This window comes from Sesamum indicum, linkage group LG15, assembly GCF_000512975.1.
Source record: "Sesamum indicum cultivar Zhongzhi No. 13 linkage group LG15, S_indicum_v1.0, whole genome shotgun sequence".
NCBI classification, from domain to species: domain Eukaryota; kingdom Viridiplantae; phylum Streptophyta; class Magnoliopsida; order Lamiales; family Pedaliaceae; genus Sesamum; species Sesamum indicum.
In genome coordinates, this window is record NC_026159.1 from 1,150,469 (window position 1) to 1,169,146 (window position 18,678).

General features: G+C 37.0%; 4 protein-coding genes across 4 annotated transcripts; all 4 read right to left on the minus strand.

The window, feature by feature from the left end:
* LOC105177284 (probable WRKY transcription factor 4) lies at positions 1,033-3,974 on the minus strand. The gene is made up of 4 exons (XM_011100376.2): positions 3,328-3,974; positions 2,039-2,685; positions 1,799-1,957; positions 1,033-1,690 (listed from the first exon to the last, which is right to left on the minus strand). The coding sequence occupies exons 1-4, from the start codon at positions 3,772-3,774 to the stop codon at positions 1,408-1,410; spliced, it is 1,536 nt and encodes a 511-aa protein (XP_011098678.1). The 5' UTR covers positions 3,775-3,974; the 3' UTR covers positions 1,033-1,407.
* Positions 8,117-9,454, minus strand: LOC105177286 (lamin-like protein). The gene is made up of 2 exons (XM_011100377.2): positions 8,713-9,454; positions 8,117-8,616 (listed from the first exon to the last, which is right to left on the minus strand). The coding sequence occupies exons 1-2, from the start codon at positions 8,831-8,833 to the stop codon at positions 8,246-8,248; spliced, it is 492 nt and encodes a 163-aa protein (XP_011098679.1). The 5' UTR covers positions 8,834-9,454; the 3' UTR covers positions 8,117-8,245.
* Positions 9,739-12,095, minus strand: LOC105177287 (lamin-like protein). Its single transcript, XM_011100378.2, has 2 exons — positions 11,835-12,095; positions 9,739-10,319 (listed from the first exon to the last, which is right to left on the minus strand). Exons 1-2 carry the CDS (start codon positions 12,010-12,012, stop codon positions 9,979-9,981), a joined length of 519 nt encoding a protein of 172 aa, XP_011098680.1. The 5' UTR covers positions 12,013-12,095; the 3' UTR covers positions 9,739-9,978.
* Positions 13,527-16,639, minus strand: LOC105177288 (chorismate mutase 1, chloroplastic-like). Its single transcript, XM_011100379.2, has 6 exons — positions 16,272-16,639; positions 15,166-15,388; positions 15,004-15,090; positions 14,592-14,735; positions 14,080-14,172; positions 13,527-13,985 (listed from the first exon to the last, which is right to left on the minus strand). Exons 1-6 carry the CDS (start codon positions 16,433-16,435, stop codon positions 13,749-13,751), a joined length of 948 nt encoding a protein of 315 aa, XP_011098681.1. The 5' UTR covers positions 16,436-16,639; the 3' UTR covers positions 13,527-13,748.

An 18,678-nucleotide genomic window follows, 5' to 3' on the forward strand; every position in this document is an offset into this window, starting at 1 on the left:
GTTTGGTGCACCCCCCCCCCCCCCCCCCCCTCCCAGCGCTTGCGTGCCACCATCGGAGCTCCCACGTGCATACACTCACGCGTCGAAAGTCATCTCGCTAACCCTAGATCTCCTTTCTTTTCCGCCTCGATTGGCTACTCTCCACCACACCCACCGGCTGTGAGTACCACCAATCGACTCTCCACCTCCAGGCAATTCTTTTGCACACTGACCCACCTGTTCTCGTCGAGATTCCAGCTAGTTCTAGCCTTCTCCAATCCTCCATCGAATCACGACTTTAAACAACCATTACTCAGTTATCTGAAATCCATTCGCCTGCGGACTTGCACCACTGTCTATCCAATCAATTTCCGGCATCAGAGAAATTCCAGCCACGGCCTCATCATCCCAAACTTGCCCAATCGATTCCACTGCAAACTCAAGTCTACTCGCCTAGTCAACTCATCGAACAACTCAGTCGGTGATGTGGCAAGTCATGCCACATGGGATTTTTTTTTTTGAAAATTTGAAAGCATTGGCCGACTCAGCTTCAAATTAGCCAATAAGATTTCACACCTGATTTACAAGTGCACATGGAATTTTCGGCAACCTGAATAGAATTCCGACAAAAAATATACCAAAATTGAGTAAGTAATAAAGGTAGTAGACCATTTCGCAACATTAGGGAGTTAAAAGACTAAAATAGAAAAGAGCTATAATTACAGAACCAAAATTGTCTTTAATCTTTAAAAACAAAATTATCCAGAGAGCCATCTCTCATACTCAAAAATAAAAGAATATTGATATTATTATGTATAATTTAATAATTCATAAAGATACAATCATTTTCCATTAGATAGATAGTTGTTGAATTAATCACCAATATTTAGGGCCCGCAATAGGCTTCCTTTTTCCTTCTTTCCTGGATATCAATCCGAAGGGCATCTGCACACAGCCAACAACTGATCCAAGAAATGCGATTTTCGCTTTGTTTGTATCAAACTTTCAAAGCCACTCACTTTCAGAAGTGCCCGGGTGGCAAACACAAGAAAATTGACCTGCAGGCCGCCTTAATTAGACGTGGCGCCCAAGATTTGTTGATTGAAGTTCCACCAAAACCAGGTGGACATTACCAATTGTTTTATGTAGTAATAAACAAGAATGAGGAAAAACTGATAAGATTACAATAAAACATTATTGGTATCATGTTTGGTGAAACACTGAACAGGAGCACAAAACACTTTCGATTATACAGAAGAGACTATATATCATTATGTTCTTACAGCATCGCCAGAAGCTCCGTTGCCGCACTCCTCAGATGTGTGGTTTGTCAGAAAGCTTTTAGCTGATGGTGGCTGTTCATTATTTACCCGCCTTCTATTCTGTAGCAGATATGTAAAACTGCATATCATCGTGTATTTGTGGAGATCATGCGGCAATTTGTTCTTCTTTGAGATGTAGAGTCATAGGCATCTGATCCTTATTCCCAACGTCCATTTCTCGACTTGGCAAACGGTTCTTAGCTACTGTTTTCTGTGCTTTTAACTGCTGAGCGCTGGCATTGGCCATGCCATGATTGTTGTATCTTCCGGTTGGGATTTCATGATTGTGTTTGCCCTCGTATGTAGTAACGACAGCTTTGGGGTCTGCTGAAGCCCTCTCGACATGCTTACGGACATTGCACCCAGGATATGTACATCTGTAGTAACTCCTGCAGTAAGAATTTAAATGCATTAGGTGCCCTTGGATTTGGATTAGTAAATTGAAAGATCAACAAGAACCAAACAAATTTCACTTCTAAGTTAATCAACTGGCATACCTTGGATGTGGATTCCCCTTAACCACTTTCTGCCCATATTTTCTCCATTTGTATCCATCATCCAAGAGATCAACTTCACTTCTTGTCTGCACAACAATTTTTGATTCTGTAATCGTTTGATGTGAAGAGGCTGGCGCGGACTGTCCACTATCCATGCTCCTGCAGCAAGGGAGGGCCTTCCACATGAGCAAATGAATATAGAGAGGATAAAAATGATCAGATGAAGATATTATAATTTACCTTCTTTTGGCGATTGGTTCATCTTCGTCGCCATCATCTACTACTACTACAGTGTCCTCCATTTCGTCATTATGAGTAGCGATAGGCTCAGGGTCAACACGCACAGCCTTATTTAACCTGTTCATTTCAGTCGGAGCTTGGGAATCAAAAACGTGCTTCGTCTGGGAACTGTCTTTTCCCCTTTTGTTAGATTGAGGTGGTTCATGGTTGTGCTGACCTTTATATATAATTTCAGATATACGACCATCAAAAGATCGTTCGACCTTCTTCTTGACAGGACAATTAGGATGTGTACACTTATAGTAGCTCCGAGGACACTCACTAGCCTTGACATGCTTCTGCCCATATTTCCTCCAGTTATAACCGTCACTAGCTGGTTTGTCGCCAGCCACACTGGCAGCTTTGCTATCCGATTGAGAAACTTCAGATGACTCAATCTTTGAACTCTCAGGTTCTGTTGGCACAGGATTTGTTGGCTGTGCCAAAGTTTCACTGGGTGCAGAGGACGAATTGTTAGCCAACAGTTCTGCAGTAGCTGTAGATGAAGATCGTTGAAGTTCTGCTTGCATTTGCATGTAAGATTGCGAGAACGCCGCTTGAGCTGTGACGTGCGCTAGGGCCTGCTGGTGGGACATTCCAAAAGGGCTCTGCATGAAGATCAAGAAGCGATTATTAATCACCTGTGTCGAGGAAATCCAACTCCGGATTATGTAACCCTGCCACCTTCAAACTAAACTCATCGAAATGAAAACATATTCTCCAGCAATTTTAGGAGAAGATAGCTGGAATCTGGATTCTCAAAGCTTATCTAAACAAATATATAACCTGCAAACCGTCCAGACATTTTTGCAGACCATGAATATATGACTGTGAAGGCGAGAACTCTGAGATTTCCTAACCCTAATAAATTTGGAGCAAGATAGTATTTAATTTCAACTTTGGCATCTCCAATAATCCTAAATTCCACCGTCACTGCACTGCACAGGTAAAGGACGCAGTCTTTTGGGAATAACCCTAAATTCCATATCGATCTGTGTTCATGAAAATTCGATTTAAATTTGAACAGAAATAGTTCCTCTTCTGATTCCAGGGCTCCAATTCTCCAACACCAACACTGTGTTCAGAAATGATTCACACAAACACCCCAACTTCAATTACCGGAGACAGCGTAAAAAATGAGAATTTGGTGATACTTGCGAAATTTTGATTAGATTTTCTCATCAATACATTAAATTCTGTGAATCCAAGCAACAAACTTCAAAAGTTAGTTATTTAACAAAAAAGTTTACCTGAAGTGGGGATAAAAACCCGGGTGAATTGAGCAGTCCAGACGGACTCAGGCCCTGCGGAACCATGAACAGCGGGCTCAGACTCTCCATCTGCAGCTGCGGCTGAGCCACCACCAGATTCATCGGCCTATTCCGCTTGTACCCACCACCACTCTCGCTATTCTTCCCATCATCACATGAATTACCTCCCTTTTCTTCTTTTCCACCGAACAAGAAACCCGAGTTCGGCGCCATCGGCGAGGCCATGGCACCAGCTAACAGCTGCGAGAAAGAACACGAGCCCTGCTCCGCGAAGAAACTGGACACCAGCGTCATCGGACCGGGGCTGAACCCAATACCACCCGACCCGTTTGTAAAGAGGGACTCCATCGACCCCCGCGGCGGCACCAAGATCGTCGGCTTCGGTCTCGGAACACCCCCCGCCTCCCCAACAGTACTCTCACCCATTTCTTGTATCCTCTTCTCCCAAAATTCAAACAAGAAAAACAAAGGAAGAAAAAAAGTGATCTTTATCTCTCAAATTGCTCAAACACCAAAAAGTAGGTTTCGTTTCTTCCTCGTCTTCTTCTCACTTACTCCACTGCCGCACCACATGTACATATAATCCATTATATAAACACATATATATATATATATAGAGAGAGAGAGGGGGGGAAACAAGAGAGAGAAAGATGGATGCATCGAGCAAGTTGTGACAGCAGTGAGTGCAAGGATCCAGGGACCCACTTCAAAAAATTTATTACAAATACAAAAAAAAGAAGTCTGAAAATAATATCATCAACTTGCTGCTGTCTGCTTTTCTTTAATAAAATCTTCCCTCGTCGGTCGTGATTGGCTTTTCGTCTTATCCTCCCACAACTAAAAAAGTGGCCTTGTATTTTTTCAACGTGAAAGAAATAGCTCTACACACACAGTACACTCACTCCCTCACTCCTGTTTCTTTCTTTTATGTTCATTGTTCCTTCTTGAAATTACACTTACATGGGGGTGACGCAATTCTGTTCGTCATGCAATCATTCCTATTTTCTTGTAAAATAAATTATCATTTATTATTTTATATTGAGGAAAATTATAATTACTTGGGTTCATTAATTTGATAATTAGGTCCTAATTGTAAAGATTAATGATGAATTAACGTTCTTGTTGTAATAAGACACATAGGTTGCCTTGACATGAACTGCATACGATTGTCAATATTGTGGTGAAAAAAGTGATGTCTCAACAGCTAGCAAAGTACTTGACATCAAGAGGTCAAATGTCATAATAATGTAGTACGGATATTGGATATGAGCGTACACAACACTTATTGTGACTAAATAAAAATGTACTGATCCAGAAGAAAATAAAAAATAGATTCATATTAATGCGCATCGAATAGCACTATAATAGTCGAATAATTTTTTTGAAAATCCTACAATCAAGTGTGGACTAATATATTAAACAGGAGTTAACACATTAATGCTTAAATTAATTATTTGTTTGATTGAATAAATAAATAGAAAATTTAAAATTTTTGAGAGAATAATTACCGAATATGATGACAATCTGATAAAAGTCGTATGGAGTGCAAAAATACATTGAAGATAGTTGAAAATCGTGAGACAATTGGATGTGAGAGTATAAGATACTTGTTACCAAAATAACTGTATAAATGCCTTTATTTATAAGTCGCTATAGAGTGAATCTTGAAAGGAGTTGCATCTTGTTATGCGCATAACAAAAAAATGGATTGCAATTTGGACTTATCTTGAAAAAGTTATCACTGTTTGAATGAGTCTTGCCAGTCAGTCAAAAATCTACGGGTTTTCGTTTTACCTGCTACTCCTAGGTCAGTTGTCGTTAATCTAAGAGAAGTTTGTTGAGAATTTTTTTTTATAATGTGTTTTGTGATGCCAAAAAGGCATGTGACGTGTCACTTTTGCTGTCTACCAAGTTAGTAAAGAATAGATGGGCTATGAGCTTATTACTTTGTTCATGGGCCAGCTGGGTTAAACTTGTTGGGCTGCTTAGTCGGGATATCTTCTTAACTTGACCTGAAAAAAATATTTGAGGGGGTTATCATCACCCCCCTCCCCCAACTCTAGGAGTGCAAAACTTGGTGTTGAATTGCTAAAGTAGAAAGAAACGTTCCTGTAAAAAATCTACTTAGAAAAGATTCTTTTCATCCATGTTGGTGCAGTAGGGAAAATTTGAGCTGCTTGCTTGTGCCCTGTTGGGCTATTGTTGTAAAGCCGTGTTGAGTGGTGAGAGTCTGTCCAGGTGTGCTGGGCATGATCATCTTTTTCGCGCATGATTTTTAAGAAATTTGCACAAATCTTTAAATGTGATAAGTGATAAATACCCATTGTGTAGGCCAAACCTCGCGGTAGGTGTGGCACGCCTAGTCTGATTGGCTGGTGACGACGAGCCAGAGAGAGGAGACACGAGCATTGTGCGGATGGAACTCCTTCGATACAGTTAAGGAAACAATATTCTTTTTTTGCACTTCACATGATTCGTATTATTGTCGTCATATTTGAAGTTTTTAATTTATTCAATCAAATAATTTACTAATCAAGTATTAAAATACTAATTTCTATTTTATAACTTAATCTTCTATTGATCTTAAAATTTTAAGAATATTTTTCGATCATTATGATATTATTAAACTCCGGGTCTGCATTACATACAATAAAGTAATTGCAGACATAAAAAATGGGGTGTGTTTCAACATTAAATTGTTACACAAGTGTAGGGTTGTCAATATTCTTACCCTATGTATTCTTTTCATCAAATTGCACAAGTACATTTAATGACAACAAGTAGGTGGCAGTCCATTGAAGTATATGCCGTGTAGATGAAAAGGGTTCTCTACCCGAATCACACATCCTTATTACTTTTCCTGAAATTTAGGATCAAACTTCACCACTAATAATGTTTTCTCTTTGATTATTGGGTAGTTGGTACATCTGTAATAAGTAACTCAACCTAAATTTCTAATTATGAAAGAAAGAAAAAAAAAACAGAGAGAAAATTGAGTATAAAAGTAGAACAATGATATCTAAGTGAAATTTGATTTTCAAAAACTTTTTTATTTGAAATTTAGAAACCATAATGATGTAGGGACTACATTTGGTACTATGAAATAATTAAAATACATTATAGATTTATTATCTAGAGATAGCAACGGGGTCGAGGCAGTCGGGGTCCGCCCTGATTGAAGCAAATTTGATACGCCTATTGGTGGGGTTCGGGCTAATAAAGTGAAACCCAACAGGGTTTCAAGGAGGTCTCGGGTTTTTGCCAGGAACCTGCTTATTAGAAATTATAGTATTAAATATAAGTTCTTAAATTATTTTGTATATATCCAACTATATATAAAAAATATAAGAAAAAAATAGTTGAATGATTATTTGTATTATATAATTCATTTTACATTAAATACTATGTTTAAAGTACCTAAACTTAAAATGATACTACCTTTAAAGAAAAAAAAATAGTTGAATGTATTGGTTGAATTATGTAAAACATTTTATATCAAAAACTATGTAAGAATATCTAAATCTAAAATAATATTACTTATTGAAAATAAAAAATTAGTTGTCATAAATGTATTGTTTGTATTATATAATTTATTTTAGATAAAAAAAATATATTAGATTACCTACAACTAAATTGATATTACTTAGTTAAAAATTAGTTGAATGTATTCTTTGCATTATATATTTATTTTAGATCAAAATTTATGTGCCTGAATATAAAATGATATTACTTATTGAAAAATAATAAACTAGTTAAATCTAAAATGCCTAAAATAAAATGTTTATTATTTATTAATATTATTGTTATTATATAATTCGATAGTTGAGACACTTAGGTAAGATATAAATCTATTGGGGGCAGGGTGTTTCTTTAAGGGGACAAGTCTCAAATTCAGGCAAATCCGCCCCAAACCTGCCCGGTTGTCATTCATATTATCAAACCCTAAAGCTCCAGCATAAAGTGTTCGGTTTTTGTAGTGTTGGTATATAAATATTTGGATTGAATAGTAAACACGCGGAATTCACAGTCTAAAGTACCGACTAAGCTCCCACCACAGTCTACACACATTTGCATTTATGAAATCGAAAAGAAAGGGAGAGGTATGAGGCCACTTGCATTTGTTCCCCTAAAAAAATTGAATGATATTTATCAATCACATAATAAATATATCATATTGAGTCAATAATTGATTTTCAAAGTAATGTGGCAATTGGGGTCATCAGCTTTGTTGAAACAAACAGGTTCAACTTGGCCAACTCATATGGGCTCTACCCCATTTCAGTCATGCATGTGCCAATGTTAATTTGAGGCCTCCTCACCCAACTTATTAATATTAAATTCCATTGAGTATATAGGTACTCGGAATAACATATATTTCTAGCTATATATATCATATGAAATTAATTAATTAATTAAATGGAGTAAATAAATTGGATAAGCAACAGCCATTACATTTAATAATGATATTTTTATATTTGTCGTGTTGTGTCCTTTATTACAAGATTTTTAGTCATTTTGTTTCCTTTTCTTGTCTCCCTCATCATCATGCCGTTTTATAAGTCAAGTCTGTCTTTTCACCTCTTTGTACCTGACAAAACGTTTGTAAAGTTATTAGGAAAATTAGTCAAATTTTATTTTTGGAATATCACGTATAAAATTCATTTGAATTCTACCAAATGGGGTTACATGTACTACAAAGGGGGTAATCGTAATTTTTAATTTAATAAAAATGTATTTATAATTTATAATTTGATCGAATCCTTATATATAAATCATCCTTACAAAAAATTGTATCAATCAAAGCGCCACCTTAAAAATGAGTGTCACACACTCTTCATATACATATAGATATATATCCCGTTTGATGATTGGCATTTAGCTTCTTACAAACAAATAATTACCAAGCTAGTAACCGATTTTGAAGACGGCAGATCAAAGACGAAAGCAAGCAATGACAAGGAACAAGAATGAGAAGAACATTAATATGGTTGATTTTTGCTGGGGAGATGGCTGCTGCATTGTTGGCGGATGATGGAGAAGGATTAATAGGGGAAGGTGGCACGAATTCTTGGACGTGAATGCGTAGCTTCATTCCATGGTAGCAGTAGCCTCCACTGCTCAAGAAATAGTAAGCTCTCGTCTCCGTCAGATTGAACACATCTCTCCCACCCCTACTGATGTTCTTTATGAACTCCGAATCATTGCATTGCTCGTAATTCCATCTGTTCACCTCCAGCACCGTGTAGTACCGCTTGTCGAATACAAAATCTGGACCGTAAAGGAAAAAGACTTGGCTACTTACAGAGAAAAACATAGCATTTTTATTGTATATATATAGAGAGAGAGGGAGAGAGATTTGTTTACAGAGCCAATCGCCGACATAGAAATGGCGAGCAGCAGCCCACTCGGTGTAGTTAACATTCTGTGCCCACCCTGCCCTTCCTCCAACCTTGATAAGCTCACCGACCACCGCGCTTGTCAACATAGCGGCCGCCAACACCACCCCATCCCACCACCGTCTGTTGTGTGTGTATATGTGTGTAGTTGAGAAGGCTATACAGAAAAGAAACGTTTACTCAGCAGTTTATATATAGTAGCAAACGAAAGGAGCAATAAATCGTGAGGAACGCCAATTTTGGCAAGAAATGGTGGCACCATTTAAAAGCCAGCACACTAACATAACAGTCGCACGCCACATTCATGCTATTCCACAAAACGGAAAATTCTCATCTAAATCATATTTGGTGGAAATCAAATTAATTACATGACAAGTGTGATACATATTAGAATTATACATCAATCACACAATACATTATTACACTTATTGTATAATTGATTCAAATCTGAGCAACCTCAATCCAGATAAGAATTTCCCCACACTACAGTTGGACAGTCAAGTTTTAGAGACCACATGCATTTTGTGTGAGACTACAAAATGTTCCTTAACCCTTGGAATTATCTACCACAAATTCGTACATGATAATGTTTTTTTATATATAGATTAAAAGCCCAAGTCCAATGTGAAATAATTGAGCCCACGAACAAAGAAGCTTCACTGATAGCAGAGGAGTCCGCGAAGCAACTAATGGGCTCAATAGAGACCAAGATGGGAAATATTCTTGCAGACGACTGAAATTATAGTACTTGACATGAGGAATTTCTCGACAGCAGAAACAGAGAATATGATCTGTAGTCTGTACTGTACTCTTGCAACTTTCATGTGAGCAACGAGAAGTTAGTACAACAGTCATTTGTCTCGTAGAAATTGAAGGGCCCAGAATCCGTTTCACGTTTTGCAGCCACATGGTTTAGGGCCCCGCCTAAACCACTTTTTACAGCTCAAGAATCAACAATGCTTTATGGAATTGAAGCACTTTTTTTAACTCCCCAATAAAGAGTTTCTTTCCTCAAAGTTGTTGAACAAACAAAAAAAGTCTTCAACACTTGCTACAAACCCCACCTTTCTTGATCTGAATATTTCGTAATTCAGGTCAAAACAGGGTGGATAATAAGTAATAAAAATTGAGGGAACTAACAGAACAATGAAACACAAACTCAATATTTCTTCACAATTGGGTTAAATAATTGACCAAACTGACGGATGGGCTGCCATCTTGTGCAAGAACACAACTACAAGAGCAGAACGAATGCATCCCAGACAGCTGCAACGGTGAAAAGAGCTGGCACAAAGATCTGGCCTCTGAGTGTAGACAGCAAACTGGGAGATGCGCTCTTTATGGGCGATGATGATGGTGGTGGTGGTGGGTTTTCCACGTGGATTGCTACTTTCATGCCTCCAAAGCAGAACCCTTTGCCGCTGATGAAATAGTAGGTCTTTGTAACATTGAGAGGAACCACGTCCCTTCCGGCACCAGTAGTCCAGTTGTGAAGTGGGTGATCGGAGATGCAGTTCTCATAATCAGTCTTGTTGACCTCAAGGACATTCATCTGGTTCCTATCATACACAAAAACTGCAAAGGGAAACAAAGAGTTACTCAAGATATACAATGATAAATGAGAGGCCATACGCAAAAAAATGGAAAAAGATTTAAGAGTTTTATCGCCATGTAAACTAGAAGCCATGCCCAAGATTAGTATTGTGAAAAGACTACAATCCGACATGTTAATGATAAAACAAACAAGAACAAGACTACGGACAGAGAAGAAACATGTTATCAACTTGTTGGCAATAAATTACGAACAAGTAGCACGCTTTTGGTTGCTATTAGCTGCAATTAACATAGCTGGACTGCATGTCTCGAGTAAATCCACATTGCAGTAAGGCCAGCCACAAAATGCTTCTATTAATGTGTCTTGCTCTTTGTTATATTTGATATTTCAATGAGTGTGTTTCACAATAATATCCCAGCCCACTAACTGTCTTTATCAAAGACAACATTTAGCTAAAAACGGCTTCTTGTTTGAAGGAAAAAACTGAAAATGGACCAACATGCATTGACAAGATAGAGAGTCATTATTGACGAGTAGACACAAACTGGGTTTCAGACTTAATCACGAAGAATGAGACAACTGGGCTCTAAAAACTTATACTCCTCCAAAATCACAGAGAAAACATATTTGCAATTTCTAAATCTATCCAAGAACCACCACATGGTCGACTTCTTCATAATTGCTTCTTATGGAAAAACCATAACTTCATGATATCTGTGTATGATTGTTAGAGGATCGAACACATCAAATGACAAACAGATTGGAGATAAAAATCAAGAGCATTAATGACTAAACCCAGCCAGGCATGGAGATGCAGGGAAACAGCTTGAACAAGATTTTGATGGATGAATAAGAAAAACACCACCACAAATCACTAAATTATTAATTCATCAACTCAACTCGTTGATGCGTGCTGATTTGCTAAGTAGCATGAGACCGGAAGCAGAAATCTAATGAGAAAATCAAGTTTGTAAGAAAATTAAAAAAAAAAAAAAACTATTCTTGCCACTAAGCTGCAACAAAGTTCACAATCCTCATCTCTTTAACATTAGAAGGATGCCCATATATGTGTTTACCATAAAGCAAGAACTGCGGCAGAAAAGGCCGACAGAATTCCTTCAATGATAAGAACAAGCAAAAGAACCGTCATCCAAGAATTATATCAAAAAGAACATTACAGAAAGCTCCGACATGAACTACCAAATTAAGCAATTCAAGAAAGCAACGACTACTGAAGCAAGTAAAACAGAGACACACGGGGGAGTAAGATAAAACAACAGATCTAATAGCAACGAAACAAAAAAATCAGACAAATGACCCAATTATTGACCAAAAGAAGAAACCATCTAAGTTCAACATTCTAATAATAACACCATTTATTTACAAAAGCTATAAACAGTACATCTACTCTGAGTTCCAAGTTAAAATATTTTCAGCAGAGGAAGTCAGCAACCATACCCAATAGGCAAATAATCTTGAAAAGAAAAAGAATCCAGAAAAGAGCAGATCTGAAAGTAGGAGAAAAGAGAGCATACACAGCCAATCCCCATTGTAGAAATGCTTGCCCTGAGCCCAAATTGTGTAGTTGACGTTTGAGGTCCAGCCCATATTGGCACCCACAATGTAACGCACCGCCGCGACCTCCTGCAACATCACCGCCGCAAACATAAAGGCCACCGCCACAAGTCCAATGCGCCGCCTTAGGGCGTCCATGTCTCCTCACTTCTCCGGAACAAGAAACGAACAACTCAAGAGTGTGTATAGTCAGTGAGAGTCTAGAAGGGAGCGGAGGCAAAGCAGATATATATAGAGAGAGAGAGAGAGCAGTCAGTATTAATTAATTAAATAAGGCGCGTCGGTATATATGTGTGGGGTAGAGTGCAGATCTGTATGCATGAAGGAGTGACCTGTTTTTGTTAATATGTGAACCCAAGGTACCAATTTGTAAATACTAAACAATTGCGGGGAGTAGTGAAAATCTTGCAAAGCAAGACTCCTACTCCTCCTACCTCTCTTTTCTTTCCTTATAATCTGAACCAATCAACGGCCCGCGTTCAAAACTGCAATTGTACAGCTCATTCTCAGTGGCCTTCCATAATTTTTTACTATCACACTCTCCACTATTTATTATATAATAATTTAAAATAAATTACAATACATTTTTTTGTAAAATTTATTATAATTATAAATATCTCCTTATTATTTGAATAATTATAAGAGAAAATTACAACAACCTCTCCAAATGTCTAGCATAATTACGAATACCCCTTATTTAAAAAATTACAAATACTGTAATTTCTCAAACCTCGAGAATGTTGGATGTAATTTTTTAAATTTAAAATAATTTACGTATAATTAACATCGATGTACAGTTATATCAGATATCAAGAAAGAAAAGTGTAATGATGACTATTAAAAATAAAAAAAAACATATGAGAAATGGAAAGGCACCTAAATCGAATTAGGTGATATTTAATTTAAATAAAATAGTTGGGATTCATACAATGATTGGAAGCGTGTTGATGGCGGAGTCAATTACTCCATTACTTGTTGCGGATTATGATGTGGCAGTTGCCAGTTGCCAGTTGCCAGTTGCCACGCTCAATTAATCTTTCCCCACACTTGAAGCCTTAATTTCATGAAAGTAGTAATTATGTTATTATATTAAGATATTAATTAATTACATGATGTTTATTAACAAAATATTTGTACATCCACATAAAATAAGAAAAAAAAAATGGTAAAATTTATTGAATGAAACTAGTTTATCGGGTAACCTGTCAAATTTTACAAATTGTGTGTAGGGGTCTTTTTATTTTGGTATTTTTCAGTTGATTATTGATGAGGAGCATAGTGGGGGATACTGTAATCATCAAATTGCCAAAATTAGGGCACAGATTGATTAAGATTGGTGTAGTGCAATTTGAGAGAAAAATCCAAATGGGCTCCGTCCATTTATAATAGTAGTGTGGTTTTTGGAAGCATAGTGGGCCCAATTTGGAGCTAATGATACTGAACAACATGGGCTGGGCCTACTCATTGTCCTCCACAAAATAACCCTCTTTCTCTATCTTTCTGGTCCCAAACTCCTTCGCATTCATCCAATTTCTCTTATATATCAGATCAATTATAAAATTAAATTTTAGTACTTTTCACACTCGATTCATATAAAAAGAGCCCGTAATTAAATCATGCTTTATTTGTCGGTTGATCGACAAAGAAATGTATGAATTTTTTAAAAAAAGATAATCATATTCATAATTTTCCAGAATATCTTGAGGTAGAATCCTAGAAATACACATTCATAGCTTTGACAATCATATATACTGATTTATGACTTTTATAACACGTTCGCGAGCTTCTACTTCAATATAGACAGCAGAGTACTGAGACAGTAATCTACATAAATATTGCAGAAATCTTCTTATCAACATCTTTCTTCCTTCAATTTAATCAAGTCTTCTCAATAAATACGCGACCTGGACTTGCTTCGTCAGTGGCATGATCCAGTCCCCGTAGAGATCAGCAACTAGGCTTGGATTGATTTTGTAGACGGGGTCAGTTGTATCTTCCCCTCCGTTCATAGTTACTTCTTGCCCGTATGTTCGGGTTTTCATCTCGACTCTCTGTTTGATTGCCTCTTCTACTGCTGGGTATGTCAGCAAATCCATCAGTCGGGTTCTATCCTGCATCATTGGCATGCAAATGTATTTGGTGAAACAGTCACCGACAATATTCTGTTTCTAGCATGTCTGCGTTTTTTAAATAAAATCAACTGACCTGTGCTTTAATGGCAGCTTTGTAGACATCGGGGGACGCACGGAATTTTGCTTCAGCTACAAATTTACCATAGTGAATTCTCTTTGACAGGGTCTACAAATGGAAGTTAGCAGTCAGCCACTTGTGCGCTTACATTCTTGAAATTTAAGAGCAAGCTCTAGCATATGATAGCTTTGAAAAGAGATGATACAGTTGGCTTTTGGAGTGAAGGCGAGATTACAAATAACGCAAAGGAATTTAAACACACTTCAACCATTTACAGAAGTCACCTTATCTATAACGAACAAAAAAGCTTATAAAGAGGCCGAAGACAAATATAAGAGTTTACATTCCTGAATTCGGAAGTTTTGGGGCCCTGTTCTTTATATATTTTACCACATAAATAAGGAAGTATATGATAGTCATCTGATAGCCGCATTAGATGCTTGCCACATATGCTCAGAATAAAATAATGGCTGACCAACTCATTTTCTTACTTTGTAAATTAAGATAGAGCCTCAAACCATATATACCTGCAAGCAAATTGTGTCGCAAGTTGCAGCTGATCCATAGTTACCATCATCACCTTCTTTAACCAATCTAGGGAGGAGATTTTTGAAGTACATGTCCCATACTTGGACATTAATATTGATTGAATCTGCTGCTGGATGCAGAACCTGTAATATTCCAACAACATCCTCCCGTAAGAGTCAACTTGATCATAGAAAAATGAGGGTGGCAAAGACCAAAAATGCTATACACATGCTGGATGCAAAGACTCCCAGAAGTACTAATCAAGAAATGCCTCAATTTTTTTATTAATCTACATCAATAGTTTATACATGGTTGCCATAGTGGAACAAGCATGAATTCCACTATGAGTTTGATTTAATAGAAGATGTTGGATTTTATAGTGCTAAAAGTGATAGGACATCCATAATTTACCCGTGGATACTCCAGAGGTGGCAACAGTGGCTCAGGCAAGTCATTCGGGAAGAAAGGATGCTCATCAGGACTCTTGTATCTTCCAACCTATACCAGATACCAGTTCAATATGTATATTCTTACTATTCAAAGTTTGAAGAAAGGTTCAAAGTTTGAGCTTACCTTGCCATGAAGCTTTTCAGTTTCTTTGACCATGTACTCAGCCAAAGACCCATGGAAGCCATCCATCGCAAAAGCATTGGGATCATAAGTCTCTTCATTGTAACAAAATTGAGCTCTCTCCACTAGACTGAATATAATGCTATCCTCTTGCCGTATCAAGGAGTTTCTGATCCCATCAAGAGTGTAGCTCTGAGTCTCATCTACCCTAGTTTTTGGTGCCAATCTGAAAAGAAACAAGACAATGCTAAGAACAAGTTTCGTTGATCAGGTCATAGAAGTCAGACAATCATTGAAATAGGCACAAGATTTTCTTGTGTCATGTCAGCAACAAAGCGGTCAATGCTTCAAAAAAGCAACATCATAGTTACCAATCTTTTCATTCAACAATGCGTTACGATCATGCCTGAATACAATTACAAAGAAACGTATTCTATTTCCTCTGCTTCCATCTGGAAAAAAAAGGGAGTATAATTATAGATAAAAGATTAGAGGAACGGATCCCGGCTTATAGGTCTGCAGTGGGTCTATAGTCATATGCTCCCTTAATACACTAAGTGGAGAAGAATTGCTTCAATTAGCTCATACAGGACTAACAAAAATGCCGAATATAGTTGGAACTACATCTTGCAACACGAATGTGTTCAACCACAACCATAGCAGGAAGCTGGCATAGTAATATCAACTGCGGGCGCTTTTCGTTTTCGGTGTATTATTAATTTATTATCCAAGCCTTGGGAAAAGTGTCAGTTATAGCTTCAGGAACGAAAATTCAAACAAAATCTTCAGAGAATTAAGGACCACGCTTATCATGTCGGATAAAACATCCTATTAGTGGAATTACCTGAACAAGAATTCTTACATCATACCACGCCGCAATTCATGACATTGCAGAGATCAACACAAACCAGACAAAAAGCTCAATTACATCAGCAATTCCTCCCAGAATTTTCTTTCTTTTTTCCAAAAATATAAAAAAAGGAAATAATAAAAGCGAGTAAACCCATGTACCAACCAGGCATCATCAGACAGAGCAAAGAACCCAACAATACAAGAAGAACAAAAAATCGAACCCAAGGAAGAAAAGGCATTATAACATAATATAATACCCAATTGTAGCGGAAGAAGCCTGAATTGCCAGAATGCCGTTCTTGGGAGGTCTTGAATTGCATAACTCAAAGCTACAGTTTATACGCCATGCTCGGTGATTAAAAGCGCAAACCTTAGGAGTGAGCAAGGAGGAAGAGGCCGCTCTCAACATCTTCACCTCCATTTCTCAAGCCAAGAAAAACAACAACAATAATAAACAAAACTATGAATATAAAAAGCAAGAAAAAACCGTGAAGAGAAGAAGTGGGCTGCGCGTTTGGTGTGGGCAAAGAATCAAGAAAACAGGAGGAGGAGGTTGAAAAAGTTGGTGGCGCTTGTGTTGTTGTGGGCTGAGTTGGATTTGGGAGCAGTGGGCGGGAGGGCAGTAGTTGAGACGTGGTAGGTGAGAAATGGAAATCCCCATCACGATGTTTAGGGTGGGTTTGTGGTGTTTGGCCTAATGCGCATTTGTTCACCGATTACGTAACTCATTCTTACTTCGGTCAATGTAAGTAAGTAATTACCTCACTGAAAAGACCTTTTTATGTGGATATGATCACTCTCACATGGTTAGGCACTTATTACTATCTTTCTATTATTACTATTGTTTTTTGGTTTCTTGATTGTTCTATTTTATTTTTAATTTTATTTGGGTTTTCTTGATTGTTCAATTCTATGAATAATTTATTAGTTTGGTAAAGGCCACAATCCACCCGACTCCAGGGTCTATCCAAATTTGTTTGTCATATATATGGAGTCTTCCTCAAAATATTACAGTTATGTTGTGTTAGTATAACATAAATTATATTTACTTAATTTATTTTTTATTCTTTCATATTTTTTTATATTATATGTGCAAAATCATACCGCAATTGATTTGTTTTTAAATATAAAAATATATGATAGTCAATGTAAAAATTCTCTTTAACGTTGACTTGAGTCATGATTATTATAAATACTTCTCAAATAATGAATTCATAATCACAATTCAGCGACATAAATAAATTTAAAACTAACGTCCAAAAAATGCATTTAAGCCCAATTTACATGGAGGACCGACGAAAGGCCCTTGAGTAGACAAGGTCCGAGAGAGAATAACCACCAAGTCGGCAACTAACTCACTCATTAGGTTAGAAGGGATTAAATCCTGATGAAAACTTGTTGATTCACATAGAAACATGTCTCTCATGCCAACTTGACTTCCAAAAGTACCTTCCTCAAACATGTTAATAACATTCGTACAACATGGGAAGAATGACCATGCAATCATCGATGAAGTTTAAAGATATGACTAGATTGTCCACATCCTCCAACAACCCCCAAGAAATGCAATACTATCCGCTTGGGGCTTATCCAACCCAAATTTTCTAAACCGGTAAGACTCTTTAGAGATTTTGGCCAACTATCTTAGAATTTTGAGGAGGCTCATCCTCGACAAATACCAACCTGAGCCTTCTGTAGTCATATTTTCTCGCCAACTGAGGTAGATTCATTCATAGGCTTTCTTCCCACTCGGGGACAGGGATTCTCATATATCTTCGTGTTTTAAATAATTGTGGATGTAGATCGGATCGACCTCATATTTTTCCTTTATAAAAGATGAGTTGTACTTCGTTGTGATGTGTTCGAGAAACTGTGTATTTTTTCTCATGAGCAATAGCTCGTATCACCCTACACCTCATTTTGTTTCCTCGTACATATTAATTAAAATTTCAAATCTTGATCCTTATCACAATATTTCATATTATAATCGGAATGGAATACGATAAACAACAATATATATTTCTATTCTTGACAAATAAATAATTGAGTAATTAACAGCTAAATTAAACATTAATCTTGCAAGAAAAGGGGCATTTTAGTTGCGTAATAGCTTGTCCCTTGCGCAATAATACTGTCTCCATTGCGCTTACTTGTCTAAACACGCAACACACCAAAAACTTGTGATTAAAGTTGGTAGACTAGTGAGACGTCCAATATGAATCAATGGTCGCCCTCCAATCAAGCTGTATTCAATCTAGTAACAAAATTCGATTTGCGCCTCTGAATTATACCAAATTCTCCAATAATTTACAAAACGTACCAAACATCCCCCAATATTACTGCTTAACTATTAAAACAATTAACTCCCCTTACTAATTTAGGAGAATTGATAAAGTACATTGATGTACATTAATAAAAAATATTAAATTGTAAGGGTAAATAAGTAATTTTTTATGTATGAGGCATATATTAAACATATACAACCCACCACGTCATATAATTTCTAACGCTACTATAAATACCAAAATATTAATTTTTTATGCAAGTTACTATTCATTAAGTGAGACCCATTTTTCTTGAAAACAACACCCCCTTTCGAAAATTGCAATTCACCTGATGTGCAATTGTGTCGAGGTAAAATTCTCAATTTTATCCCTTAGTAAA